This window comes from Otolemur garnettii, unplaced genomic scaffold (assembly GCF_000181295.1).
Source record: "Otolemur garnettii isolate 467f Iridium unplaced genomic scaffold, OtoGar3 scaffold00058, whole genome shotgun sequence".
NCBI classification, from domain to species: Eukaryota; Metazoa; Chordata; class Mammalia; order Primates; family Galagidae; genus Otolemur; species Otolemur garnettii.
In genome coordinates, this window is record NW_003852453.1 from 9,216,737 (window position 1) to 9,233,478 (window position 16,742).

The 16,742-nt window shown below is 43.5% G+C and overlaps 1 protein-coding gene across 2 annotated transcripts; it reads left to right on the forward strand.

The window, feature by feature from the left end:
* The first annotated feature begins 4,354 nt into the window (after window positions 1-4,354).
* On the forward strand, window positions 4,355-16,251 carry HERPUD1 (homocysteine inducible ER protein with ubiquitin like domain 1). Of its 2 annotated transcripts, none has more exons than XM_003792560.3 (8): window positions 4,355-4,691; window positions 7,545-7,622; window positions 7,711-7,785; window positions 9,416-9,546; window positions 12,225-12,347; window positions 12,892-13,242; window positions 14,599-14,704; window positions 15,494-16,251. In XM_003792560.3, exons 1-8 carry the CDS (start codon window positions 4,545-4,547, stop codon window positions 15,656-15,658), a joined length of 1,176 nt encoding a protein of 391 aa, XP_003792608.1. In that variant the 5' UTR covers window positions 4,355-4,544; the 3' UTR covers window positions 15,659-16,251. The 2 variants fall into 2 exon arrangements, with proteins under 2 accessions (XP_003792608.1, XP_012662290.1); XM_012806836.2 differs by having other exon boundaries at window positions 4,397-4,691; window positions 7,714-7,785.
* Window positions 16,252-16,742: the final 491 nt, after the last annotated feature.

Below are 16,742 nucleotides of genomic sequence, written 5' to 3' on the forward strand. Positions count from 1 at the left end.
TCCGGGCTGGGGATTCGAACCCGCCACCTTAGGTGTACGTGGCTGGCGCCTTAGCCGGTTGAGCTATAGGCGCCGAGCCTTTAAATATTTTTAAATTGAGATATAATGTAAATACAGTGAAATGCATAAATTCCTAAGTGTACAACTTGATCAAATTGGACAAATGTCTATGCTTTTGTGACCATACCCTATCAAGATAGAGAACATTTTATCACCCCAGAAAGTTCCTTCAGGCTCAGTGGTATGGTGGTAAAAGATTAACAAATAGATCCCTGGGGGTAAGAAAAGCTGTGATTTACCGTGTTAGTTGATCTCCCTGGTGTAAATACTCTCACTATGGCCATTTTCAAGCTATCAATGTGATGTCACTGAAAGCAGAGTTGGGGAGACAGAATCATAATCAGTTTCTGTGAACTAGTGCAAGGTGGCTTCAGCACACCACTGCCAGGCCCCTCCCAAGTCAATCTCTGCTACCTTTATCCCCAGACAGCCACTGCTCTGTTTTCTGTCACCATAGATGAGTTTTGCTTATTCTTGAACTGTATATGAATGAAATCATGTAATAGGTATACATTTTGTCTGCTTCTTTCCTTCAGCGTGGTTCTGAGATTCATTCACGTTGTTGCATGTATCAGTAGTTCATCCCTTCTTATTACTGTTTTCCATTGTATAGATATAATTTGTTTAACTAGTTTCCTGTTAGACACCTGAACGATTCCTAGCATTTGGTGGTATTATGAATCTAGCTGCCACGAACATTCTCGTTCAAGTCTCTGCCCGAATGTATGTTGTCATTTCTTTGGGGTAAATCCCTATGCATGTAATGGCAGGGTTATACAGTAGTTGTGTTTAGCTTTATGAGAAAATGCCAGACCAACTTTGTACCATTTCACACTCCAACCAGCCTTGTGTGAGCATTCTGCTTGCTCCACATCCTTGTCGATACTTGGTGTTGTGGGAATCTTCATGTCTTAGTCTGTTTTGTGCTGCTATACCTGTAACAGAATACCACAGACTGGGTACTTTATAATGCACAGAAATGTATTGGCTCCAAGTTCTGGAGGATGAGAAATTCAATAGCAAGGGCCGGCATCTTTCCAGGGCCTTCCTGCTTCATTATAACATGGCAGAAAACATCACATGGCAGGGGCCAAAGGGTGGGGGGAGTAAGAACCACTCGACTGTTTGCAGTCCTCTAGATATTAATGGCAAATATTTACTGAGGGCTTACTAAATGTCTGGGTCTGTCCTAAGAGCTTTAGCAATGTTATACCATGTAAACCTCACAACTATGAAATAGATACTATTTTTATCCTCCTTATTATTATTATTCCTATTTTACAGATGAAGGAAGTTAGGTACGAGAAGTTAAATAACTTGCCTTTCTAGTAAATGGCAAAAACTGGGCCCATGAGTTTAACCACTGTGCTATACTTTCCCACATAAATTCTGTGTATCAAGTTACTGGCACCACAATGAGCTTAATCAGTAATTGCTGCCACTGTTTTTTTTTTTTTTCAAATCCTACCCATCTTTCAAAGTTCAGCTCTAATTACACCTCTCCCTCCTCTCCCATCAAGTTTTCTCTGACTCTGTCTCTTCTCTTTTTCTCAGCATAATCCCTGAACATAACCATAAATCCTTCAGAAATGTATGAGACGTTGGATTTTTTTATTTCTGTTATCACCACCATTATATTTGTAAGGTCACAGAGAGCAGGGTCGTGCTGTGTTTAGCTTTCTATTCTTGGCACACTTGTTGATTTGAATTTAGTGTTTTCCTATATGCTGTAAGCAGAGTCACCAAAGTCCTCTAAAAGGAGCTAAAGCTCATTTGGGAGATATAACTCAAGAGGGAATCACAGAAATTGGATCATTTTTTTCCTAGGACAAAAACCACTCCTGTACTTTTCTTACTACAGAGTAGACACTGCTGACAAGTCACGAGTTACCTGGTAAGATGGATAATTTCTGTGTAAAAATGCTGGTTAACAATTTGTAAACATAGCAGCTGTTCCCTGATTGATTTTTGCCAGTCTCAATTCCCAACTGTCCCAAATTCAACCTATTTTATTTTTTCTCCCCTCCTCATCTCTCAGCTGCTCATGACATAGAGTCACTTGGCACCTCTAACATCTTGACACATTGTTGACCAGCAGTTTTAAGCAGAAACTGTCCAGATTACTGGGTAACTCGTGACTGGTCATCTATGTGTTAAGGGGCCTGAGGCTTGTCATTGTAGGCTAAGGAACCTTGCTACTGGCATACTTAACTTTAAGACAACCAGACTGTAATCAGTCATTTTCTCCCATCCTGATCTATGATAAGCTATTATACATAATTTGTGGGGCCCAGTATGAAACAAATATGCAGGGCTTCTGTTTAAAATTTATTAAGAATTTAAAATGGGCTTGTCACCAGAGCACAGTGGTTATGGCGACAGCCACATACACCCAGGCTGGTGGGTTCGAACCCAGCTCAGGCCAGCTAAACGACAATGACTACTGCAAAAGAAAAATAGCCAGGTGTTGTGGCCGGTGCCTATAGTCCCAGCTACTTGGGAGGCTGAGGCAAGAGAATTGCTTAAGCCCAAGAGTTTGAGGTTGCTGTGAGCTGTGACGCCACCACACTCTACCGAGGGCAACATAGTAAGACTCTGTCTCAAAAAAAAAGAATTTTAAGATAACAGCAGACTATTAAACCAAGTGTGGGGCCACATTGGATGCCACAGATCCCATGCCCATGAAGCCAGCCTTGAGGAAAAGGGTCAGATCCCTTCTCAGCAAACAAAAACCATTCAGCAAAAGCTGAGCACCAGGACAATTTATCTTCAAAGCTCTCAACCTCCCTTCTTAATATAAGGGCAGCTGAGAAAGAAACCACTTTGTGTTCTGTGTTACATTAAGGCTGTTACGGGTTGAATTGTGTCCTCCAAAAAGACGTTGAAGTCCTAACCCCCAGTACCTATGAATCTGACAATATTTGGAAACAAGGTCTTTGCAAATGAGCAAGTTAAAATGAGTCATTAGAGTATGCTCTAATCCCTCATGACTGGTGTCCTTATAAAAAGGGGAAATTTGGACACAGAGCCAGACAGGTTTAGAGGGAAGAGGATGTGAAAACACACACCCACACCCCATATGATGATGCAGGCAGAGTGTAGGGATGACCTACAATCCCCAAGACTGACAGCCAACTTCGAGAGCTAGCAGAGAGGCACGGAACCGACTCTCCCTGAAGCCTCAGAGGGAACCAGTCCCGCTGACACCTTTATCTCAGACTTCCAGCTTCCAGAACTGCGAGACAATAACTTGTTTAAGCCACCCAGTTCATGGGACTTTGTCATGACAGCTGTAGCAAACGAATACGCCCGCCAGCCGGACCAGGTTCCTCCTGTTATCCTCCTGCCCTTGTCAAACTCCGGGCACACCTGGAAAAACAGGTGTCCCAACGGAACTGGAACAAGAACGCGGCTATGTCAGGGCTATGTCAGTTTTGATTTTAAGACTTTTTTTCCTACAGAGGAGAGGGAGGGAGGGCGGGAGCGCCTACAACTGAGCAGCATTCGTGGTCACATTTCCGGAATCTGAGCGGGTCCTCCTGGCCTGTGCCCAGCGCATGTCCCTGTCCTCTAAAGCAATGCCCATTTTGAGGTCTGCCAGTGTAAGCTGGACTGCGGCCAGCTCGCCATAGGTACCAAGGGTGCTGTCCCTCCGCGGCTTCCAGGAAGTTGGGTCCGTGCCACTTTGCTCGCTGGGGAGTTTGTGGGTGGGACGTTCCCCGTTCCAGGCTGGAGCTCAGCTTGATCTGCAACCGCTTCCTGACGCCTCCCCTCTCTCAGCCAGAGAAGACAGGGACTCGCTTCTTCCTCGCCCTCCTATGGGGCATCTAGAGCGACCTCTGGGGTGGGGTCCCACGCGGGCTCGGCCCAGCTATTCTAGGAACCGAGGCCAGGTGGGGAGGATCCCCTTTAGGAAGGCCATGGGGCAAGGAGAAGTGGGCCTGGATGCCCCGGGTCAAAAAGGGCGGGGGTGCTGCTTTGTGAGGAAACAATTTGCAGAGCCCGCTACACTGAAGTCAGTCGGGATGCCCCCTCCGCAGCCCCTGCCTCAAGAGCCTTCGGCAACTGGAGCTAGAAGGGCCCCTCTCCGCGCCCCGAGCTCCCAGGACGGAGCCCGCGCGCAGGCCACAGCGCACCCAAACATGGCCGCCGAACCAAGGCGCTTCGGCCGCAGCCCCGACTCCGGGTGACGCAACGGCGGCGGGTTGCATCAGCCCGCGCCCACGTGCTTAGCCCGCCCCTCCGCTGCTCAGATTCGGGCGCCGATTGGGCCACGTTAGGGCAGTGCCTTCGCCTCAGCCAATGGGCGGCAGCCACAGAGCGTTCTGCCCGCAGAGCCAGGGCGCGGGGCGCAAATAAAAGGCTCCCGCGGCGGGGGCGCGCGCCCCAGAGACGCGAACCGTCGTTGCGGAGCTTGCGGGCGGCCGCGACGCCGCCTGCCTGGCACCTCGGAGCGCAGCCGATCCTCCCACAGCGCTGCCGACATGGAACCGGAGCCCCGGCCCGAGTCCGTCACGCTTCTGGTGAAAAGCCCCAACCAGCGCCACCGCGACTTGGAGCTGAGCGGTGACCGCAGCTGGAGTGTGGGCCATCTCAAGGCCCACTTGAGCCGCGTATATCCCGAGCGTCCGGTGAGAGGGCCCTGACCTCCCTTTTAAGGATTCCACGTCTGCCTTCCCTTTCCTGTGGTCACCTCCGTCGTCAACCTCCTATGGCGGCTGGCCTTCGCTTGGTCACCTACCCCTGGGCTGTGGTCTCCCCTTTCCCTGCCTCACCACCCTAGGCTCCCCATCTCCTTGCCCAGTGGCTGATACATCTTCGTTCCAGACTGCCATCAACCCTGCTCCCTGGCGGGCTGCCAACCCCTGTCACTCAACATCCCTTGTCCCCAAGGTTGTCACACTCCTGACCTAACTGCCCAGACTCCTTCCTTGTCCCTAGATCTGGCCTCTGGCCTTAACCAAACCACTGAAAAGGCAGTTTGACCTTGGGTGAGTTGTTTCACTCTCCAAACCTCAGTTTCCCCCAAGTGCCTGGGCGACTAGGTGTGCCCAATCCGGCTTGCATCCATTGGGTAGAAATAAGAAAAAATAGTGTTGTGAAATGAGGTTTTTGGATGTAGCCTCTCAACGGGGAGAAGAGAGTGATGCCAACTCGGCCAGTGGTTAGAGAAGCACAGTGCGCGCCCAGCCGCGATGTGCTTAAGGTCCCACACCCAGAAGCAGAACGTGGCTCTTCCTCTCCCTGCCCACCTTCCCCCGGCCCCTCCCTGTGGCACTGGACTGCACAGCCATTGCTTGGTCCCAGGGAGGAGCCTTGGGCACTTTCTGGCAAAGGGTGATTTAGAGGGGAAGTAGCCAGGAGTCTCCTTGAGTGTGGTTTTCAGGCTTCAGTCCCTCAGTTAGGAAGACTTCCTGGCTTTGTTTTGGTCGATGTCTGTCAACATCACCCTTAGCGCAGCTGGCCCTCCCCAACACGTGATGAGGCTGTGAGCTGGACCTTCCTGTATTTACTTTCTGCTCTGATATTATGTAAGTGTCAGCAGTGTTCTTTACTGCCCGCCAGTGTAATTCTCCATTAACAGGAGAGGGCATCTAGGCAGGAAGAGATCGTGAAATTACGCGTTCTTATCGGAGGAGTTGCAACCCGCAGTAGCTCCTGTGTCTGTTTATGTTCCATATGCTCAACGGTGTAGAATTGAGTTTTCCTTCTGAGTTGATATTTTTAAATTTGCTTAGTTAATAAGCTTCTGTTCCTGTGTCCTTTAGAATTCACCTTGGCACACTTTGCAATTTCATCATAACTGCTTCCAAGAAACTAAGTGGCAGTGTTGCCCTGAGAATGGCTGTTAAGTACACAAATTGCTGAAGCAGGTGTAGTCTCTAGTTGCATCATTTGCTAAAAGGACGTGTTTTGAGTCCGGCCTGGTGGCTCACACCTGTACTCCTAGTGCCCTGGGAGGCCTAGGTGGGTGGATCCCTTTAGTTCAGGAGTTAGATACCAGCCTGAGCAAGAGTGTGAGACCCTGTCTCTGCTAAAAACAGAAAAACTAACCTGGTGGTGTGGTGGGCCCCTGTAATCCCAGCTACTTAAGAGGCTGAGGCAAGAGGATCACTTGAGTCCAAGAGTTTGAGGTTGCTGTGAGCTATGATGCCAAGCCACTCTACCCATGGTGACAGAGTGAGACTCAATTTTAAAAAGGCACTGTTTTTGGAGGAGAGTTCCTTGGGTGAAGAACATAACTTCTGTTTGTTAAATCTAAAGACCTAAGGTTGCAAATAATCTCTCAGATACACAAATATGTGTTTAAAAATTATTATGGCTAATGCATATTTACCATTTGTTTTCTGTAGTATAAAATGATATAATGTGAGAAACTCTAAAAGTTTGCTTTTTTTTTTTTCCAAATCAGCCTTTCTGGGTGAAGACAGAGTGTTAGTTTAGGCCTTTACAGGTGGTGGGGGGATAATTTAAAACCACAGGAAGCTGTGGTTTTCAACCCTTTTCTGGTGGTTGAACTCTTTAATGTAATGCAGGACTCCACATGTACAGTAGTAATTTACAAATTCACATGTAGAATTTACCTACAAAGTCCATCAATAAGAACAGTGATGAACACAGCAATCCAATGTGTTTCTTTTGCTTTAGTTATGAAATCCTGATGTATGTAGATAAGTAGGTACAGTTTTTTCCTGTTTTCTTTTGTTTGTTGTTAAAAGCTTGCTTTTATAATCCTAGGCTGCTTGGCAGGAATAACTTTATCCAGCTTTTGCATAATCAGTTATTCTGACAAGAACAGGTTAACAAATTGGTAATCTCCAGTGTACTAACTTTGGTGTGTATAATTTTAGACTATTTTTAAGTATAGTTTAAGGAGTTGAAAATAGATTTTAAAAGTAATGTTTGTATAAAAGTGTGTGGAGTCCCTCTTGTATGGAAGAGAAGAGAGGTTGGAATCTTGACTCTTTAGCACCTGACCTTGGACAAGTCAATTTCTCAAGACTTTCTCCCCTTAAAATATAGATATTAAATCTCACAGGGTTGTTGTGTTTGTAGGTTTGGAAAGCCACAGGGCTTAAATTTAGAATTGCTTTTGTTATTTAGGGGCAATGCTTAGTGGTTTTGGTGAAGGCTGACCTTGGCAGTACTATGAGTTTTGTCAAACTCAGTTGCTATAGGAGCCCTCAGTTGTTGTAGTGGCACAAAGCAGTTTTCCTGGGAGTAAAGTCAAGTATATTGCCATAGGTTTTGTGGACTGGAGTTCATTTGCCATCCTAAATTTATTTGCATGTTAAGAGACCAGCTTAAAATTAAGCACTTTCTAAGTAAGAGTTCTGTATATCGAGCCTTTGAAACAGTGTTTTCTTGTGCTGTGTGCGGTGAAGGGAGGATGTGTATAAAAGTTATTGGTATGAAACAGTTTCTTACCTGTTTGGGGACTTGTGAGGGCTAAGTGCTGACCTGTGTTACTTTCTTTCCTCCAGCGTCCAGAGGACCAGAGGTTAATTTATTCGGGAAAGCTGTTGTTAGATCACCAATGTCTCAGGGACTTGCTTCCAAAGGTACTTCACTTCCACGTTAACTTTTGAATGTTTTTAAACGTTGACCAGATTGAGTTCAAGTCTGTAAGTAATTCCTTTCTTGTTTTAGCAGGAAAAACGGCATGTTTTGCATCTAGTGTGCAATGTGAAGAGTCCTTCAAAAACGCCAGAAATCAACACAAAGGTATGTCTGCCTTTTCATGGTTATCTCAATCTGTATCATTCAGACTCTCAGGGGAGTAATAAAGGAAGTTGAATACAACTCTTAAGAGAGATTTTTATAGTCTTTTTACCAAGTAATATTGTGTTTCTTCTCTAAGAATTAGAAACTGTGTTATCAGTACAAGTGAGCATTTACTGTAATAGTAGTAGACTGTTCTCTTAGTACTATCATGGAAAAGTGGAGTTATATGTATGACACCATCTTCTGGGATATGATTTGCTCTACAGTACTGTTTATCCAGATCACTGGACTAAAAAAGTGAATATATTTCCTTTGGAAATTTTCATTGTGATTACGCAGTTGAATTGGAAAAGGCCACAATATTTATCAAGTGATCTCTAAAGAGTTATAGAGGGTTTTTTTTTTTTTGGAGATGGGGGGTCTCACTATGTTACCCAGGCCAGTCTTAAACTCAGACTATCCTCTAGCTTCAGGTTCCCAAGTTTTAGAGACTAGGTGTGCACTGCCACACGAGGCTCCAAAGACTTATATTTAACAGTCAAAAGCTTTTTTTCATTTCACAATGTTTATTCAAATACATACTATTAATATTCTAATACTTCAATGTACTTTATAATTGTATAACAACTATATTTACTAAGACAACTGAATATAGTATAGGAAATTCTCTCTCATTTAATTTAGGTTGCTGGCCAAGTTGTATTTATAAATCTGGTTGGCTAAATTTAATTTCTGGGATTAGTAAATTTTTTTTTTTTTTTTAAAGAGGCAGAGTCTCACTTTGTTGCCCTCGGTAGAGTGCTGTGGTGTCGCAGCTCACAGCAACCTCCAGCTCTTGGGCTTAGGTGATTCTCTTGCCTCAGCCTCCTGAGTAGCTGGGACTACAGGTGCCTGCCACAACGCCTGGCTATTTTTTGTTGCAGTTTGGCCAGGGCCGGGTACGAACCCCCTACTCCTGGTATATGGGGTCAGCACCCTACTCACTGAGACACAAGTGCCGCCCAGGATTAGTACATAGTACATTTAGTACTATAAGATGTTTAAAGTATTATCAAGACACTTTCTCAAAAAAAAAAAAAAAAAAAAAAAGAAAGAAAGAAAAAGAGGCTCAGCATCTGTAGCACAGTGGTTAGGGTGCTAGCCACATACCCTGAGGCTGGTGGGTTCAAACCCAGCCCTGGCCAGCTCAACAACAATGACAACTACAACAGCAACAACAACAAAAATAGCTGGGTGTTGTGGCAGGTGCCTATAGTCCCAGCTATTTGGGAGGCTGAGGCAAGAGAATAGCTTAAGCCTAAGAGTTTAAGGTTGCTGTGGGCAGTGACACCACAACACTCTACCAAAGGCAACATAGACTCTGTCTCAAAACTCTCTCACCAACCTTGGAAGATTTTAGTGAAACTGCAGCATAGTTGGCCTAGGAAAAAAATAAGGTTTTTTAAGTATCTATATATTGAAAGTTGTTGAACAAATTTCAGACTAGTTTTTGCGTAACATTGCATCTGTATAATTTGTCATGTTTAGAGGTGGGAGGTAGAAGGCAAGCAATTCACAGCAAAACACTTTTAGCTTGATTTCAGACAGTTGCATCAGATCCTTTGTCTGTGTTCATATTACACTTACTTAGGTTGCTGAATCCACAGAGCAGCCCATTGGTCCTAATCAGGGACAGTATCTTGGGGATTCCTCAAGTGATGGTTTACGGCAGAGGGGAGTTCTTCAGAACCTTTCTCCCTCTGGATGGGAGAACATTTCAAGGTGAGTGTTATAATAATGAACCAGCTTTATACAACATGCATGTACCTCATTTCTATCAATTTAAGACATAGCAGAACTTTAAAATGTACAGATTTTTCACTTCATAAAAGACTGAAGATTTCTTATACTGAATGTCCATAAAGTTTTGTGCAACTTTAAATGGCACACTATTTTAAATTGCACATGAACTTTATGGCCACCCAGTATATTTAACTTAATACACAGTCTTTTAGGAAAATATAAAAAAAGTAGTTGACACATTATTGAAAATGTAGGCATTTTATCTTCCTATGTGGTTGTTCTTTCCATTGTGCTGACCTCTTGGTTGCCCTCATTATAGGAAATTAGTGCTGCTGCAGAAAAAATAGCTGTCGTATGCATTGTGCAGATGTTTTGCTGAGTGGCTTTGCGCTTGTTTATTGTAACAATGGGTAACAAAAGGGGAGAGACTGTTTAAGAAGCATTCTGCCAAGGACTGTGCTGGTGGTAGTAGGAAAAATGTCCCTTTATAGCAATTAGAGCTTTTCTTTAGAGCAAAAGCCAGAACTGACTAATGCTCTGATGTTTGGGTTTTGTAGCTCTTGCAAACTTTTTATGAAAGTACTTTTGGGAAAAAAATAATTTAAGCACAAGTTGAAATTCTCTAATTTCCCTATCCCTTTTTGTTAAATTTTTGATAAAACCAATTTTTTTTTTTTTTTTTGAAACAGCCTCAAGCTGTCCCCCTGGGTAGAGTTCTGTGGCGTCACAGCTCACAGCAACCTCCAGCTCTTGGGAGTAAGCGATACTCTTGCCTCAGCCTCCCAAGTAGCTGGGACTAGAGGTGCCCACCACAATGCCTGGCTATTTTTTGGTTGTAGTTGTCATTGTTGTTTGGCAGGCCCAGGCTGGATTCAAACCTGCCAGTTCAGGTGTATGTGGCTGGCGCCTTAGTCACTTGAGCTACAGGCACCAAGCCAAAGCCAAATGTTGATGAATGAGATGTTTTTTTTTTTTTCCCTTTAATGGAACTGCAAGAGTACGGGGGTGCTGTATGATGAACTCCCACACTATCACCCAGACCCAGTAATGAGCAAAGTTTTGCCATACTTGCTTCATCTATTGTACCCTTCTTTTTTTTTTTGAAGTATTTAAAAATAATTCCCAGACATTCTGTTACTTTATCCCTACATACTTCAGTATATAACTGTAAAACCATTTTAGTTATCTTATGTGTTTAGAATGCCATCATCAGATCTAACAAAATTAAAAAAGCACTTTATCTTCTCATTTCCATACTTTTTAAATGATCAAAATGATACTGTGCCAAGAGCTAATTGAATTGAAAATACTATTTTAGGCTCGGCGCCTATAGCTCAACCGGCTAAGGCGCCAGCCACGTACACCTAAGGTGGCGGGTTCGAATCCCCAGCCCGGACCCGCCAAACAACAATGACGGCTGCAACCAAAAAATAGCCGGGGTTGTGGCGGGCGCCTGTGGTCCCAGCTACTTGGGAGGCGGAGGCAGGAGACTCGCTTGAGCCCAGGAGTTGGAGGTTGCTGTGAGCTATAATGCCACGGCACTCTACCCAGGGGGACAGCTTGAGGCTCTGTCTCCAAAAAAAAAAAAAAAAAAAGAAAATACTATTTTAGAAGTACTCTGGGTGTGGAATTTGGTTAAAAGATTGTCAGCATATAAATTGGATAATTACTGGATAGAAAATTATTGGATAGAAAAACTTAAAACTGCTTCCCTTATTCTGGCTGAACAACTTGAGAATTGAGGCCTGTATTTACTTGAATTTTACCATATTTAAACTTGTCAGTTGCATTTAACAAATATTTATTGAACATCCAGTGCATGTAACTTTGCTGAATGATGTGACTTGACCTACAGGGGTGACCACACAACCAATTCCTGTCTTCCTCCAGTTCTGCTATTATTTCAACTTTGTAATGTGCTGCCAAATGAGTTTTCTATATAAGCACAAAACCAGAGTTGACCCCACAGGCCTCTCCTGAAGGCTATATTCCATGATAATATGGAAGGCTATATTCTTCATGTTGAAGAAACATGAGTTTGGCATCAAACAAGCCAGGCCTCAAGTACAGCTCTGCTATTTACTAGCCCTTGTACAAATTCCCTTGTTTTCACTGAACTGTATGAGGGCTACCTCCCCACAAGATTGCTGGGGGACCTAGCAACCTGGATAGGACACCAAGTGGTCAGTAAGATGTACAGGTTATATATGCACATGTAACTATAGATTTAGATCTAGGATAGGGAAAGAAAATTCCTTCAGGAAAGACTTTGGCAGGTATGTGGCTTTTGAGATATTCTCTAAAGGATGAATAATAGATTTAGACCTGCAGTGAGACCTACCAAGTCAAAAATTGGGTGGGATCTACTTAACTCGAAAAAGCTCAGCTTGTTTATTCATCTCTGCACAGAATAAGCAGCTGGTAGGGGCTTTCGTTTTCCTGTGGGATCTGGACTACCCTAGGAGGGCTTTGTCATTCAGCACTTTCTGTGCTGTGTTACACAGGTGTGTTGTACAGTCATCTACCATGCCACTGCCATAAAGCATTCTTCTGTCATTTTGATTTGAATTCCTGATTTTAATTTAAACTTAGTTTTCATTTATTCATACTTAGCCAACTCATGAGTAGGGAATTTTTTTGTTTTAATCTCTGTATAGGCCTGAAGCTGCCCAGCAGGCATTCCAAGGCCTGGGACCCGGTTTCTCTGGCTACACACCCTATGGGTGGCTGCAGCTCTCCTGGTTCCAGCAGATCTACGCACGGCAGTACTACATGCAATAGTGAGTCCTTCTCACCATGCGGGGTGTAGTTAGGGCTCCCAGGAATTGAGGGAAATTTCAACCATGTCACCTGTAAAGTTCAAAATGGAGAGATGAGTGTATTTTCCTAAGTCTCTGCAGAGCCTAGCTCTGCCTGGGCCTGTGGGTGGAGTCAAGTGTAAATAAGAGCAGCTGCCTGATTTATGTACTGATAAAGGGGGCTTCGTCTGAGACAAAGTTTAATGCCTTTGTTTAGAATGTGTTTCAATTATAGAATCTTTAAGGTTTTGTGAAAATTTTTATTTGCTACTGTATCATATTCTTATTGTGGCCTTGATACTTAATTCCGTGTGACCTTGACCATGTGATATCTCTTAGAAGAAAAGGCATTATAGATAGGACTGTTAGTAAAGAAATTCTTTGCTAAATTAAAGAAAACCAAATGTGTATGTATTTATTTAAAACTCTTAATAGTAAAAGCCTCTTGTGTAAATAAGGTTAGGAGAGCCATAGACTCTAGGGTTCCTGCTCTCAACAGTATCTGCCTGTATCATTTCTATTTTAGTTTAGCAGCCACTGCTGCATCAGGGACTTTTGTCCCATCACCAAGTGCACAAGAGATACCTGTGGTCTCTCCACCTGCTCCAGCCCCTATTCACAACCAGTTTCCAGCTGAGAACCAGCCAGCCAACCAGAATGCTGCTGCTCAAGTGGTGGTTAATCCTGGAGCCAATCAAAATTTGCGGATGAATGCACAAGGTGGTCCTATTGTGGAAGAAGATGACGAGATAAATAGAGATTGGTTGGATTGGACCTACTCAGCAGCTACATTCTCCGTTTTTCTCAGTATCCTCTACTTCTACTCTTCCCTAAGCAGATTCCTCATGGTCATGGGGGCCACCGTGGTTATGTACCTGTAAGCAGATGCTTTCTCTTTTCTTTTCCACCCTTACCACAGATTACACTGTGATTCATTCAAATCCGGTATAGATTTTGTGCTTTTTGAGCATTTGATCATTACTGAAGGAGGTGTGTTTAAGTAGTACTCTGGTACTTTCAGATAAGGAATTTATGGTTTGGTTGTGTCTCCCAAGAACATACTAGTCTTACGTTAATATAAGAAGAATATTCTCTTTTCCTGCAGATTAAGGTGCCTTTCAGGCTTGTGAACCACAATTATACAGCCATGTGGAAAGGAAAGTCTTAGTTGGTTTAAATAAGAACATTTTTGCTTTACCAGGCTACAGCTGCCTTTGGAGGTTAAAGGTCAGGCGCTGACTATTAGCAAACCTCTGAGGGGCCAGGGGACGTTTATAGACCTGATGTTTGGCTTTAGTGGTGGCCTAGAGCACTAATTCTCAAATGGGGATGATTTTGTGCCCATCCTCCCAGGGGACATTTGGCAATGTCCGGAAACATTTTTAGCTGCCAAAACTAGGAGAGGAGGCCCTGGCAGCATCTGGTAGGTAGATGCAAAGGATGCTGCTTAGATTGTCTACAATACACGGGACAACTCCCATAGAAAATATTCTGCCCAGTATGTCACTGGTAGCAAAGTTCGGAAAGCCTGGCCTAGAATGATGATGGGTCTTTGTGGTTGAAACTGAAAGAAGAAATTTTTCCTTTATGGTAAAAGTGGATTTTTATTTTCATTTTTAAAAACAGAATATTTAGACTGTCATACTCACATCCACTATTAATCATTGTCAATATTTTATCATATTTGCTTTAAGACTTGGATTTAATTGGATTCTTCAAATCAAACTTTCAGTATTTTCTATGAATCATATGTTTAAGTGACCCAACTTAGAATATTTGGGTGGCACCTGTGGCTCAAAGGGTTAGGGCGCCAGCCCCATATACTGAATAGTTGTGGCAGAGTTCAAACCTGGCCCTGGCCAAAGAAAAAAAAAAACAAAACTGCAAATTTAGAATATTTTATTATGTCCTATATTATATATAATACAGCTCTGTGTGTGTATTTTTTCCCCCAACTCTGTTCAGGTTTTCTAGTATGAGGTTTAGTTCAGCTAAATAAGTGTCTATTGAGCAGATATTATGTGCCAGGTGCTGGTTATGTTACTGGGTGAAGAAACATCCCCTGTGTTCAAGAACCTGATACATGAGGAGTTCCGGGACACGGTGTGATAGAATGTCTCTGCAGGTGGTCTTGCCTAGGAGCTGCAAATCAGGGTGTTGCGGTGGCTTAGATTCTTGAGTAAATCTCACTGTGATGTTAGCTAAGATGACCTTCTGTGTGCTTCCTTTGAAGGCATCATGTTGGGTGGTTTCCATTTAGACAAAGGCCGGTTCAGAACTTCCCAAATGATGGTCTTCCTCCTGAAGCTGTTAACCAGGACCCCAACAATAACCTACAGGTATGAAGTCTCCATGGAGCTCAGGGGAGCTTAACATATATGCCAGGCTCTCAAATCCTGAACCTTTAGATTTCTAGCATTATGGTTTACCATTTTATGTGGCTAAATATTTCATGATTTTGTCACATTTATTTGTAGAGTAGCAGCTATTTTTAAAATGCAAATATGCCATCATTCATCAGGTATTTTTGTCTAGTACCAATTTGCATTTTTGTATATGTAAATGTTTTTTAAAACCTATTTTGAGTGTTCAGTGGTATGAAGCAATTAACTTACTAGTTTAGTAACAGTTGAAGATCTGGGCCAGGTGCGGTAGCACATGTCTCTAATTCCAACTCTTTGAGTGGCTGAGATGGGAAGATCTCTTGAGCTCAGGACTTAGAGACCCACCTAAGTAAGAGTGAGACCCTATCTCTACTAAAAATAGAAAAATTAGCTGGGCTTTGTGGTTCGTGCTACTCAGTTGCAGCTACTCAGAAGGCTGTGGCAAGACAATTGCTTGAGCCTAACAGTTTGAGGTTGCTGTCAGCTATGACACTACCTAGGGTGACAGGGTGAGATTTAGTCTCAAAAAGAAACAAGATCTAGTTGCTCTGTTACTTGCTGCTGGGAGTATTCAGAATATGAACACGCCATCAGTACAGTTGTTCTGTGGGAGCTTGAGAAAGAGCCCTACCCGCCTAGGGCATCATTTCCTGGGTCCTGGTTGCTGCCCCTGTGGGACAAGGGGCAGTTATTTGGTGTTCATCACAGCCTAATTGTTTTCTCACTGTGTCTCATTACCTGTAGGAAGGCACTGACCCTGAAACCGAAGACCCCAACCACCTCCCTCCAGACAGGGACGTACTGGATGATGAGCAGACCAGCCCTTCATTTATGAGCACAGCATGGCTTGTCTTTAAGACTTTCTTTGCCTCTCTTCTTCCGGAAGGCCCCCCAGCCATAGCAAACTGATGGTGTTTGTGCTGTAGCTGCTACAGGCTTCAACAAGAACGGAATGGATCATCTGATTCCAACTAGATTTCCTCACCTCAACATGGCAATGGCAGAGTTATTAAAATACCGACAAGGATGATGTGCTTTTGTGATCAAGCAAAAGCAAAAAGACGTGAAGCCGTGATACAAATTGACGAACAAAAAATGCTCAAGGCTTCTCATGTCTTTATTCTGAAGAGCTTTAATATATACTGTATGTAGTTTCATAAGCATTGTAAGTAGAAGGCATAGGTGTTGCATGTTTATGCTTGAAGAACTTTTCTAGATGTGTGTGTCTGCATGTGTGTTTGTATATAGAAGTCATAGATGCAGAAATGGTTCTGCTGGTACGATTTGATTCCTGTTGGAATGTTTAAATTACACTAAGTGTACTACTTTATATAATCAATGAATTGCTAGACATGTTTTAGCAGGACTTTTCTAGGAAAGACTTATGTATAATTGCTTTTTAAAATGCAGTGCTTTACTTTAAACCAGGGGGAACTTTGCAGAGGTGAAAACCTTTGCTGGGTTTTCTGTTCAATAAAGTTTTACTATGAATGACCCTGGCAGAGACTCCTGTCATCCTAGCAGTTTATTCTGCGTCCATTGTCTCCAGGTGCTCAACAGTTGAGTTGCTGATTTTTAAGTAACTTGAAGAATGATAAAGACCATGAAAGTGTTTAGTGGTATTTGTGTTTTGTGTGTGGGTTTTTGTTTTTTTGATTTTTTTGAGACGGGATCTCACTACATTGCGCAGGCTAGAGTACAGTGGCTATTCACAAGCAGATCATAGTGTACTATAGCCCCAAACTCCTGGTCTTAAGCCATCCTCCCGTCTCAGTTCCCAAGAAGCTGGGGCATGCCACTGTGCCCAACTTGAAAGTACAATTATTGTGCATTGATTAAAAAGTATAATATAGCCCAGAGGGAGAAACAGTCTGTAGAGAAAGATGCAGTTGACCAGGAGGCCACCCCAGCAGTGCTGTGAACTTGCTGTCTGACCTTGGGGTACAAACCAACCCTCTAGGGTCAGCCTTCTCACCCTAACACGGTATGAAAA

What these genes read in the sequence shown, in the direction of transcription:
- HERPUD1 (XM_003792560.3), top strand. Translation starts at nt 4,545, where the DNA reads ATGGAACCGGAGCCCCGGCCCGAGTCCGTCACGCTTCTGGTGAAAAGC. An exon ending in CGCCAGAAATCAACACAAAG is followed by an intron (nt 7,786 to 9,415) that starts GTATGTCTGCCT and finishes ACACTTACTTAG; the next exon opens with GTTGCTGAATCCACAGAGCA. An exon ending in GGATGGGAGAACATTTCAAG is followed by an intron (nt 9,547 to 12,224) that starts GTGAGTGTTATA and finishes ATCTCTGTATAG; the next exon opens with GCCTGAAGCTGCCCAGCAGG.